At 36.7% G+C, this 13263-nt stretch overlaps 1 protein-coding gene across 2 annotated transcripts in view; it reads left to right on the top strand.

The window, feature by feature from the left end:
• The window catches only part of LOC107044726 (synaptotagmin-7), a 188303-nt gene extending 177499 nt beyond the window's left edge, over positions 1-10804 (top strand). For both annotated transcript variants that reach the window (XM_015266734.1, XM_015266735.1), the window contains 4 exons: positions 5736-5845; positions 6096-6264; positions 6509-6721; positions 8450-10804. In XM_015266734.1, coding sequence (XP_015122220.1) covers positions 5736-5845; positions 6096-6264; positions 6509-6721; positions 8450-8550 — 593 coding nt within the window. In that variant the 3' untranslated portion in view covers positions 8551-10804. The remainder of the gene's footprint in view (positions 1-5735; positions 5846-6095; positions 6265-6508; positions 6722-8449) is intronic.
• The last annotated feature ends 2459 nt before the right edge of the window (positions 10805-13263 follow it).

The raw sequence follows: 13263 nt of genomic DNA, 5'->3' as shown, positions 1-13263 counted from the left end.
AAATGGTGGATTATTTTTTATGAGGTGTCAAAAAAATTCTTGACTTTTTCACATCCAATGAAAAAAAATTCAGATTTTAATCTTTGATTACAATGGAAATGTTGATTTTCACATAAGACACTGGGTTAAATCCTGATTTTTAAACATTTCTTCTTTGAAAAACCAAAACGATAATTAAATTGAGAAAAAATTGAAATTCCGAATCTGATCGAGTTTTCTGCAATTTTTCTTGCAGTTGTCAATACTCTTTGAATTTACCGTAAGGGTAGAGCTACTTTAATAGTTAACGAATGGTTCACTTGAGAAGTGAAAATCGAGTCAAACAAGGCTCCTCCTCAGGCACTTGTTAACTATTAACGAATGAACATTTGGTGAGACCGAATAGACCCTCGTCTCCAACCAAATCCATGCCTTAACAATAACTAATCCTTTCTATCAGTACAGGACAACTATTGCAAATGTCTGCTTTTGAGAGCTAAAATTCATTTATTCATTCGCTTGAAGATTATTTTTTGGGAATTAAATTCTCATTTACCTTTTAATTATAATAAAAAGGGAAGCAGATGTTCTCTGCTTATTTTTATTTCCTCTCCCTCTAATAACGATTCCAGTAAAATGCGTTCGTTACATTATTTTAATCCTCATCCTTTGATTTCTGAGTTCCTCCATCTTCAACTCTCATTATTCCCACACAGGAGAGCTATAAATAAATTTTTCGAAATGGAATTCTCATTTACCTTCTAATGAGAATGAAAAAAAGAACCAGATGTTCTTCCCTGCGTATTTTTATTTCCCTCTTTCTACCTTCTCTCCCTCTAACGACGCAATTCCAGTAAAATACGTTCGTTAAAATTTTTTAATCCTCATCCTTTGATTTCTGAGTTCCACTGTCTCCAAATTAAACCCCCACGAATTAAGAATTATGATTTCTAATAAAAATGTTTATGAAGAAACAACTTCACTTTGATTCATAACATTCAATTCCCTAATTTGTACCGAAAATGTTTGAATGGAATTCTCATTTGCCTTCTAATTAAGACCGAAATGACAATCAGCTGTTCCTCCTTGCTTATCTTCACTCAACTTCTTTTAATTTTTTTCTAATATAAAGACCCAGTCTCTCTTCAATTTCACGACTCTTCAAATTCTGTTTCATTATCTCTTCACAAAATTAAAGCCCCAGACAACGACCTAATTTCAATCTCAAAACTAAATGTTATAATTCCCAATAAAAATGTGCGAATAGAATTTCCATTCTCCTTCGAATTGAGACCACAATGTCCCCTGACAGCTGTTCCTCCCCCCCCCCCCCCACCCTNTGACAGCTGTTCCTCCCCCCCCCCTCCACCCTCTATCTGCAACATCCTATTAAGTCTCATTTTTGGTTTCTGAGTTTCATTGCCTTCCACCCGTGTCGATATTCCTCATTACCAAGACCTCGAATCGACCGCTGGCTGCACCCCTTTCACGCCCGGGCTCTTCTCACTTGTCTCATTCTTTTTACTCGACTCTACTACACTCCCCTTCACAATACCCGTAATTGCTGGCATTCTTTGTTCTCCAGATTTTTCAATACTATGTATTTTTCCCTCCTCCCATCCTGCGTTGCAATTTCGATGCTCTCGTTACCCGTCTTTTTTTCATCGATCCTCCCCTTTTGTTCCATTCTTTCTATCGTGTTCTCTACAGAAGAACCAAAAGCTCTCGTGTTCTCTGTATTCAAGCTGAATCGGAGGATTTCTTGTTTCACGCTGGCCTTTTTTTGTCTCCCTCGCCAGACATTTCCCCCATCTTCGAATTATTTGAGGAATCCAGCAGTCATTATTGTCTTCGGTCGATGAAATCTCAGATATTATTTTTTTTTATTTTCACCGAATTCGTCGCAAGAAACAGTCTGCTCAGATATTTTTTTTACTCTCCTCTTTTTCTTCATTAGCAAAATGTCGGGTTGGAGATTAATGAGTCGACGCCTGAATCAGATGAAGTGAAATTCAGTGCTTACATCTCCCAAATTTCCTGTGGGATTTCGTGAATTATTAATGAAATGTAGGGGGAATGGAGGAACTAGAGCTCCGGGGATTCTGTCTATTTTTTCCTCTCTATTTTTACCCACAAAGATGTTGCCAGTGACTTTGAATAATTTGTGGCTATTCACGGACCATTATCAACAGCAATCGATGCGAAACGGAAATCAAATCGAATCTGTTGATTTCTTACGCTCTACTTTCGTTGCTCCCAAGGATGCATGAAGATTAATGATCATAGGGGCGAGTTAAACCCATGAAAGCATTCCATTTCTCATTGTTTTATCATCTCGTTCGCTATCAATACTTTTCTTGAAATCTCGTTACGTACTCCTTCGATACGCTCCTTAAAACCCCTTCGGGTTGAGTAAATAAGAATTTTCTCATCATCTTCATCTTCTCAATCTTCTGTTTTTCCGTCCTCTTTTCGCTTTTTCATTTTCATTGTCTTCGACAATAACGGTTAACGGCGAACACTTCTGACTTTTTTATTACACTGAGAAATAGCGATCTCTGAATGAAAAATATTACCTCTAACGTTGGGAATACTGGAAAGTACAGGAATATATTTATGACTTTTTAGTTACCAGAAAATTCAGACCATTTTGGTACGGAATACTCATGTTTAACTGAAAATTCAATGAAGTTGAGGACTCCCTATTTTATTTTTTCTAAAAACCATTTGAATTCACATAAAATTGACCCGACACTTGAAATTTGATGAGTTGTTAGTAGAATGAATCGAATAAAATTCTATTCCTTTGAAAATTACAACTGGACTTTAGTCAGTTGTAACTAACAACTGGATAGTCAGAGGAACGAACTCACTATTTTGCTACAAATACTGATATTTAATTGATAGTTCCATCAAATTGTCTGCTCCCTGTCTTATTTTTATTAAAAATCATTTGGATTCACTTAAATTCAATCTGAAACTTGAAATTTCGGAATTTTGTTCTCCCTAAACGGAATAAAATTCCATTCCCCTAAAAACAACAACTGGACATTCCCTCAATCTATAATTTTTTAAACAAAATAATCCATACAAAATAAAGAACACATGCGTTATATTCCGTATTCGCATCAATATTCTCCATTCTAGACATCCGAGGAAAATGAGTTGACCCGTCAGAGGAAAAAACTCACTATTTTGCTGGAAATAATTAAATTTAACTCATAATTCCATTAAACTGACGACTCCCTGTCTTATGTCGACCCAAAACTATTTGAATTCACTTGAATTCAACCTGAAACTTAAAATTTCGTAATTTTTTTCTCCCTAAATCAAATAAAATTCAATTTCCCTGAAAACAATAACTGGACATTCCGTCAATCTCCAATTTTTTAAATAAAATAATGCATACAAAATAAAGAACACATGAGTTATACTCCGGATTCGCAACAATATTCTCCATTCTAGACATCCGAGGAAAATGAGTTAACCCGTCAGAGGAAAAAACTCACTATTTTGCTACAAATAATTAAATTTAACTCATAATTCCATTACACTAACGACTCCCTGTCTTATGTCTACCCAAAACTATTTGAATTCACTTGAATTCAACATGAAATTTAAAATTCCGTAATTTTTTTCTCCCTAAATCAAATAAAATTCCATTTCCCTGAAAACAATAACTAGACATTCCGTCAATCTCCAATTTTTTAAACAAAATAATGCATACAAAATAAAGAATACATGAGTTATATTCCGGGTTCGCAACAATATTCTCCATTCTAGACATCCGAGGAAAATGAGTTGACCCGTCAGAGGAAAAAACTCACTATTTTGCTACAAATAATTAAATTTAACTCATAATTCCATTACACTAACGACTCCCTGTCTTATGTCTACCCAAAACTATTTGAATTCACTTGAATTCAACATGAAATTTAAAATTTCGTAATTTTTTTCTCCCTAAATCAAATAAAATTCCATTTCCCTGAAAACAATAACTAGACATTCCGTCAATCTCCAATTTTTTAAACAAAATAATGCATACAAAATAAAGAATACATGAGTTATATTCCGGGTTCGCAACAATATTCTCCATTCTAGACATCCGAGGAAAATGAGTTGACCCGTCAGAGGAAAAAACTCACTATTTTGCTACAAATAATTAAATTTAACTCATAATTCCATTACACTGACGACTCCCTGTCTTATGTCTACCCAAAACTATTTGAATTCACTTGAATTCAACATGAAATTTAAAATTTCGTAATTTTTTTCTCCCTAAATCAAATAAAATTCCATTTCCCTGAAAACAATAACTAGACATTCCGTCAATCTCCAATTTTTTAAACAAAATAATGCATACAAAATAAAGAATACATGAGTTATATTCCGCGTTCGCAGGAATATTCTCCATTCTAGACATCCCAGGAAAATGAGTTGACCCGTCAGAGGACCAGACTCACTTGTCATGCATAACATCCCCTCGATTTTTTGCATCACGGGTGTTCGCCAAGCGGAATACCTAAGCGCTCTCCACCCCTCCCGTTTATTATTTCAATACATCCAGAAATAAGAAGCATCACAACCCCCCGATCCTCAATGAGAATACCCGAAAGTTTTTTGGCTGTCGCTTTCACGGTTCCCGTCGTCATCATGACTCAAAGACCCCCAGCAAATAGCTCCGGTATCTCCTCTCGAGGATAAAAATAACAAGGTGGAGGGGGGAAACGAGTTCTATGCACTTCTCATCTATCCAAGATGCTCTATCTGCAAAGAGGTCTCCTCGAAATAGGCGAATCACAAGGTCACCGGGCTATGAAATATTCAGACCCGTGAGAGAAGGCAACTTTGATCTTTCACCAGGTACCATGTGTATTTGTGTGGGATTTTTCAACCCATCCGGAAGCCCCGGACAAGGAGATCTCGAATGAATCCGTTTTGCTGTGCACAAAATCCAGATTAACTCAGTTAATTCCGCGGGAATTAAACGTTGTTGAATTTTTTAGAGTCCAGTATTGTTTCAACCCTTCAGCTCGAATTCGTTGGAATATGAATTAGGGGAATTGTTGATTTCCGTGGGCATTGTAATGGATTTTTTAATGGGTGCAGATTCGGGCGATGGTGTAGGGGGCATTTATAATTCACAGCCAATTCTGCTGAAAGCCTCAACATTTTTTGTTTCTTTGCTTGTTTCAGGAATTTTTTTTTACCACTGGATAATTCTAAATAAATCATTTTCAGGCTGAAGGTCGTGTGTTCGAATATTTTCATTTCTCCCGATTTTTCTGCTAATTTCATCATTCATAAATTTATAAATTTATTATGAGAGTTTCTATTTTTTACATGGATTTGCCTCAACATTTTTGTTTCTTTGCTTTTTTCAGGGATTATTTTTCACGGCTGGATATTTCTAAATAAATAATTTTCACGCTGAAAATCGTGTGTCCGAAAATTTTCATTTCTCCCAATTTTTCTGCTAATTTCATCATTCAAAAATTTATAAATCCATAATGTGACCGATATAAACCTCAAGTTAAGTTGAATATCCTCAACTGCTGATGAATTTTTCTCGATAAAATCGTGATTAAAGCACCATTTATTGTTATCCAATAAATATGTTCATTAAGTGAAAACAGATACTCCACTCTTTCTCTGAATTAATTTCTTCATCATCATTGAATTGATATCTACAATATTCACTCTCACAATCCTTCATTATTACTGCTGCAATAATACCAAAATTCCATAAATTTCAGGATTCCCAATCCAAAAATTACAGAGCCGAGTGCTGCATCTCCACGTATTCGACTACGATCGATTCTCGAGAGACGACTCCATCGGAGAAATGTTCCTACCCCTCTGTCAGGTAATGTCGTCCCTCCCTTTGATACTCAAATTCCAATTAAACTCTCGCCGAATATTCACTCTTAATTCCCCTTAAACGATCGCTCAGGACAGTCGTAAAACTTGAATCGAGGAAAACGATCTTTACTGAATACAAAGTTCACTGGAGGATTATTTTCCCAATTTTATGTTCCACTGTCTCTCACTTCGATGAGTTTTACGGGGTCACAGTGGTTTCGTCTGTTCATATTATGTGTGGGTTTGTCGGACAGGTCGATCTCTCCGAGAAGCCGTCGTTCTGGAAGGCCCTTAAACCACCCGCGAAAGATAAATGTGGTGAACTACTGTGCTCACTCTGCTATCATCCGAGCAATTCAGTTCTCACATTGACCCTGCTAAAAGCCAGAAATCTCAAGGCTAAAGACATAAATGGAAAATCAGGTGAGTAAATAAACTGAAACCGCGTTTTAGCTGTCGGTGAGTTTTAATTAAATTTCATTCTTGCTAAAGTCAATGGAATTCAATTAAAATATCGGTCTGCATGAATTGAGTTTTGAAAAAAGTGTGGAGAACAGTTTAATGAATGATACCCGAGACGTGAAGGGCAAAGGGACGTTAATTAAATTTTAATATGAGAGAGGAAATTGATGTGATTATTCGGTGAATGAAATTATTTCTCCCCCAGATCCCTATGTGAAGGTGTGGCTGCAGTTCGGTGACAAGAGGATCGAGAAACGAAAGACACCGATATTCAAGTGCACCCTGAATCCAGTGTTCAATGAGGCATTCTCATTTAACGTACCCTGGGAAAAGATCAGGGAGTGCTCGCTCGATGTCATGGTCATGGATTTCGATAATATTGGACGCAACGAGCTCATTGGTCGTATACAGTTAGCAGGTAGGACTCTTATTCAACTCTGTAATTAACCCCTTTGACGTGTCACTGGTTTCAGGAATTGATTTCCAAGTATCAGTCTTCAGGAATTTATTTATTTAAAATCAAGAATTTATTTCCAATTATTAGTATTACTGAAAGTCAGTAAGTTTGTCATCAAACCCATTCATCTTTTCTCGAATTGAAATGGAATTTCAATCTCTTGAGCATTTCGAAGACAACGAATTGTTACATTTTGCATCGAATTTCTTAGAAACTCCTTGCATTCCCCTGAATTTCCTAGAAACCCCTTGAATTCTCTCGAATTTTCTAGAAACCCCTTGAATTTCCTTGAATGTCCTAGAAACTCCTTGAACTCCCTCGGATTTCCTAGAAACTCCTTGCATTCCCCCGAATTTCCTAGAAACTCCTTGCATTCCCCCGAATTTCCTAGAAATTCTTTGAATTTCCTCGAATTTTCTAGAAACTTCCTGAATTTCCTTGAATGTCCTAGAAACTCCTTGCATTCCCCCGAATTTCCTAGAAACTCCTTGAATTCTCTCGAATTCTCTAGAAACCCCTTGAATTCTCTCGAATGTCCTAGAAACTCCTTGCATTCCCCCGAATTTCCTAGAAACTCCTTGAATTCTCTCGAATTCTCTAGAAACCCCTTGAATTCTCTCGAATGTCCTAGAAACTCCTTGCATTCCCCCGAATTTCCTAGAAACTCCTTGCATTCCCCCGAATTTCCTAGAAACTCCTTGAATTCTCTCGAATTCTCTAGAAACCCCTTGAATTCTCTCGAATGTCCTAGAAACTCCTTGCATTCCCCCGAATTTCCTAGAAACTCCTTGCATTCCCCCGAATTTCCTAGAAACTCCTTGAATTCTCTCGAATTCTCTAGAAACCCCTTGAATTCTCTCGAATGTCCTAGAAACTCCTTGCATTCCCCCGAATTTCCTAGAAACTCCTTGCATTCCCCCGAATTTCCTAGAAACTCCTTGAATTCTCTCGAATTCTCTAGAAACCCCTTGAATTCTCTCGAATGTCCTAGAAACTCCTTGCATTCCCCCGAATTTCCTAGAAACTCCTTGCATTCCCCCGAATTTCCTAGAAACTCCTTGAATTCTCTCGAATTCTCTAGAAACCCCTTGAATTCTCTCGAATGTCCTAGAAACTCCTTGCATTCCCCCGAATTTCCTAGAAACTCCTTGCATTCCCCCGAATTTCCTAGAAACTCCTTGAATTCTCTCGAATTCTCTAGAAACCCCTTGAATTCTCTCGAATGTCCTAGAAACTCCTTGCATTCCCTCGAATGTCCTAGAAACTCCTTGCATTCCCCCGAATTTCCTAGAAACTCCTTGAATTCTCCCGAATGTCCTAGAAACTCCCTGAATTTCCTCGAATTTTCTAGAAACTCCTCTAAATGTCTAGAATTTTCTAGAATTCCTATAGATAGCGCTGCACATAAGGACCGTTTCCCAAAAGCTTCCCCCATATTGAAACCATAGACGTATCCACGTCAAAAATTTTAACGTCGGGGCAATGAATTGAATTCAATGAATCATTAAATTCCATTTAAAAAACATCGTCATAAAAATTCCACTCGTATGCAAATAGCTAATTTATGCAAAAATATATTGACTATGTTGTGACGAAAGCAGTTTCCCACTCGTTAAATCGAAACCAACATTTGTAGTTTCGAACAATTTCTCCGTTGATCTCCCGTAAAAATGTCATTTTAAATTCCAGGTAAAAATGGAAGTGGTGCCAGTGAGACGAAGCACTGGCAGGACATGATCACAAAGCCAAGACAAACAATTGTACAGTGGCATCGTCTGAAGCCTGAGTAGGAGAGGCGAGGGATCACGGGCAAGCGTTTTTCAAATGTAACAACAACAACTTACAACTTCCCAACAGTATCAGCGGCGTCTGTGGTTCGTGTAGTTCGTAGTGGCGTTGGTCATTGTTCACCAGTCACACGTAAACGCAAGTGGAGGGATGATGATGATGCTACGAAACCAGATAAAACGCCTGAAAAATTGCCGGCCATCAAGGCCGAGGGTAACTTGGTGGTGAGGCTCATCAAGAAGATAAAAAGGCGAAAGCGGGAGATGAGGGAGGCGAAGAAGAGTGAGGAAAATCCATGAAACACCTCTGAAAATTTTTTAACATTGCAAATGAAAAATAATTTTCTCCCCCTCTCCCTCCCACCCACCCTCGAGCGACGCAAATGGCCGTCCGGTGTTTGTAAATAGCGCACGCACACGAATGAAAAATGAGGAAATTGGTGGAAAAAAAAAGTATTTCGAGCGTGGAGTTTTTACATGAAGGATTACACGAGAAAAAAATTCAATTACACGTTGGTTACCCGACAGAGCGCCCCAAGCGTTTCCGAGGAGGAAAATTATCCGCGATATGTCTCTCGGATACCCGTGAACCTTTATATAACTTCGACGGGAATTTCAGACGCCCCAGAATTGGCTGGAGTTGAATGAGAAAAATGGGAAGAAAGAAAATCTTGCCCGCAGATCCGTTTTCGAGATAAGAAAATTTTTCTAATCGTAGGATTTTTTCCCCTTAAATATGAGAATTTTGTCGTTCAGTGAAACGATATAAATTGAATAGTGACGTAATATGTTGATTTGCATTGCGAGTGTAAAAAGAGTTAAGAAATTTTTACGATTTTAGATGGGAGTCTTGCGGAAATTCGATTGGAGTTGAGTAACTGGTGAATTTCTCGAAACTCTGCGCATTAATTTCGGTTTCTTCGATTATTTTCGTGTTCTCTTGCGCTTGATTTCTCCTTTCGCAGTGATGAATGGCAGTTGCGTCATTTGCAAAGTGACATTCACCTGTCATCGCAGCTTACTAGACTTATTTTCCCCCTTTCGAATGTTAAATTTCTCTCGCGGGATGGAAAAAACATGAAGGACGTAATCCTGAGTTCACAAAGTGTCAATTTAAAACTTGACGCAACTCTGCGCTTCCTTCTCACCTATTTTTTATGGAAGTTGTCGCAGCCAATGACTGTCTCGAATAAAATTGCGAAATAATCAATACAGAGATCTGTGAACATGCAACTCCTCGCGTCTAGTGACTCTCCGTCACGATCCGGCGTTTCTCGCAGCTCGGTCGCTCGTGTAACCGCAGAAATAAATCTCTCGAAGTATCTACAACTATTGCTGTGCACTCGATTAATTCAACTATCAATTGTCAGTCTCAAAATACTAACATCAATCAGCAATTAATGACACTCAACGTACAATTATCCTGAGTTAACAGTTTCACTGGTGTGTGTCGAGACGAAACATGATGTCAAACTGGCTCGTAAGTGAATCTTTTTGATTATTAATATAGCAATCGATAAAGGAAAGAATATTTTTGACGGAACTTTTGTATTGAAACAAAAAATATATAAAAATGAAAAAAAAAATACAAAAAAAGGAGAACGTGTGAGACACTTTTTGGGGGAAATGAATTTCAAATAAAATTGTGATCGGTGTACCTTATCCATGCACTAATGAAAAAAATGATTGAGGGAAGAGCGTGGAAATAGTATTAATTATATTGTACTCAGTAGTCTGCTGTTGTTAACAATAAAACGTAGTAACGTTTTGTCCCTTCCTGAAAATTCCAAAAGTGAAAATTACCACTCGAAATTTGTGTCAACATCAATTTCATCGTTTCAACGGCTAGTGAAGAGCCATCGTAAAAATGCCAGCTTAATCCAATTTAACAAATCAACAAGTTATTCTATCGTTTACGCAGGCGTAGCTGAAACGTGTTGAATTTTAATTGATCGTTGGCCGATTTCGTAAGCTCACGAAATATTACGAAATTGCGATTGCAATCATGATAGTTAAATGCCCGGGGATAAATCCGATAAATTTTAATGAGTAATCCTTTGTTTAAGGATATCCAAGTTCTTTTTACAATTTGGTAGGGAAAAAGAGTAAAATTAATTCTCAATTTGGGGAAAAATTAATATTTCCTGAACATTCCCCGGAAATATATAATTGGAATGGATCAAACTTTCGAAATTATTTTTTTTAAGTCGTTAATTCGTCAATAATAATAATCAATAATTTATTCATTGAGGGGAGAGTGGGGAAAAATCAAACAGTCGAAAAGACGACACAATTCAATTTTTTTATCAATTATTTTTTTTATTAGTTTTTTTTTTTATTATTGGAAGTACTGATTAGAATAATTATTATAATTATTGAGATGTTTCGACGGGAGAAGATGTTGTCAATGGATTAATTGAAAAGAAAATGAAACAACAAAATCGAAAGCCTAGAGGATAGCCCAGGGGGAGACCCAGATTGGGAAAAAGGAAAATCTGGGATTGGGATGTGATATCGAATTTCAATGGAACGAAAAAAAAATTTTAATTTGCCCAATCTAATCATTTGAATTGTAATCAATTGAATTGATTTTGCGAATTGTAATCAATAATAAAAAAAGTTAATAGACAAATGTTGATAAAAAATTTTTTTTTGCTTGAATTGCGTCAAATAGTTGTTTTACGGCTGTTTCATTTTGCCCCATGATTCATTTAGCCCCACCCTGCCCTAATTCTTTAAAAATTATCCATGAAAAATGATCATAATTTTAAATGTTTCTGATGTTCTGATGTTCAATTACAACTGGAAAAAAAAATTCAATGACGAAAAAATGTCCAAAGAACTCGGATATCCTCACTGCGACAATTCACCAAAATTACAAAACCCAATGCCAAATAAAAAGAACAGAAAGTCAGAAAAACTAGTGGAGCAGACGTACTGTCCTCGATTCAAGAAGGAAAACCAAACTAAAAAAGCCACGACGAATGTTGTGAAATTAAATTTCGATGAGTTATTAGGTTTTAACTGCAGCAGAGTCTCCCACTGTCTACTGTATCGCTGAATACCACATAAAACCAATTAAAGAAGGTTTAACTAATGTGCAAAATATAGCATAGAAAGAGTCTAGTGCATAAAAGAAGAAAAATGACGAGATGAAAAAATGAGACGTGAAAAATAGTCTTTAATATTAAACACGATTAAAGTTAAGATAAATGGTTATACATAATTATATATATTGTAATGATTATTGCGTAGCACAAAATGAAAAATGAACACTAGATACTATTTGTATGTTGTAGTCTGTACATACACCATTATCCAGATGCGCTGGTCCAGCCCCTTCGACAGAACGTTGCAGCATCTGCTCGTTGATTGTCACTTTATTCGAGGAATAATTATCGGAGATTGCAGGCATTAGAAATGACAAAAATTACGTTCAATTCCATTACTTTAGGTGTTTCACGACGTTTTGGGGGGGGGGACACTGGACCGCGCGGATGCCGCTTGAGAATAGTATTACAAAGTGAAAGAACAAAGAGGGGACATGGGAATATCTAGAATTTAGGATTAATATTTATATCGTGATTGTATATCAAGGTACGGCTAACAGTCAGGTGAAACGAATAAATAAAACGCGATTAGTGGAAAACAAAATAGTGAGGCAAGTGGTTTAACTATGTTCGATGTTACAAAACAAATGAGAAAATTAATAAATAATGAAAACAATTAAAGTTTAAATAAATGACAAAAAATGTTGTTGCGCTCTTTGCATTGCGCAGGTTAAAAATACGCTCATTTGAAGAGAGGTTGAGGTAAATTCATTGAATTTGAAATTGAATAGCTGACCGATGTGGTACCTGAGTCGCGAGAAATAATAACTAGTATGTTACCTAAGTTTACGAATTGATGCGCTGGAAAAACTAGTGTCTTCAGGGCGGTTTAATTTGAGACTTTCGACACAAAATGCAATAATTCATTCGCTGGAAATAATTTTTTGTTTGGAACAGCGGAAATTGTGTTGTTCTAAAACTAGTATAAATTTTTAAACACTTCAATTACACGGAGAGAAAAATTCAATAACAATTGCCAGCACAGAAACGTAATCCGCGAGCGAAGTAAAATTCAATAAAAAGTGTGAGTCGGAAGTGAAATTGTACGAATCGCCACGTAAATTCTACGATTTGCTCCGTAAAAATTAACCACCCGTCTGATGACTCACCGCTGTGGGAACAAGTCGTTCCGTAATTTTTCCCCAAAGACCGAGAAATTTTACGGAACGGAACGTAGAAATAACTCACCAGCTTCGGAAAAATTGTTGAACGTTCAAGAATTTTTGATTTAGGAGGCATAATACATCGGCGAGTTTCTGTGAGATTTTACTTCTTCGGGAAAAATTACGTGACAATTTCGTACTTTGTTCGGTGATGAACCTGAAAATTCACTGAACGTTTCAGATTTCTTCTCTTCCATTCCTATAAAAATTGCCGGAAAACGATTCCCCACTGCGGATTACGTGAATTGTTCCGTAATTTTTACTGAGTATTTTTCTCCGTGTAAAAAAGAATTTTTTTTCGACTATTCTGGTTAGCTAGGCAATTGCACTGCGGCGTGTCCCTCACGAGGTGACCAATCTCGACTTCCAAATCATTTAAATTTGAGGACACGAAAGTCCAAAAAGACAGTAATTTTTCTAGTGCAAATTAATGATTCAATTAA

Source organism: Diachasma alloeum, unplaced genomic scaffold (assembly GCF_001412515.2).
Source record: "Diachasma alloeum isolate Michigan unplaced genomic scaffold, Dall2.0 Dall_scaffold_00782, whole genome shotgun sequence".
NCBI classification, from domain to species: Eukaryota; Metazoa; Arthropoda; class Insecta; order Hymenoptera; family Braconidae; genus Diachasma; species Diachasma alloeum.
The sequence above is the reverse complement of the archived record's forward strand: the minus strand, read 5'-3'. Positions and strand labels throughout refer to the sequence as shown.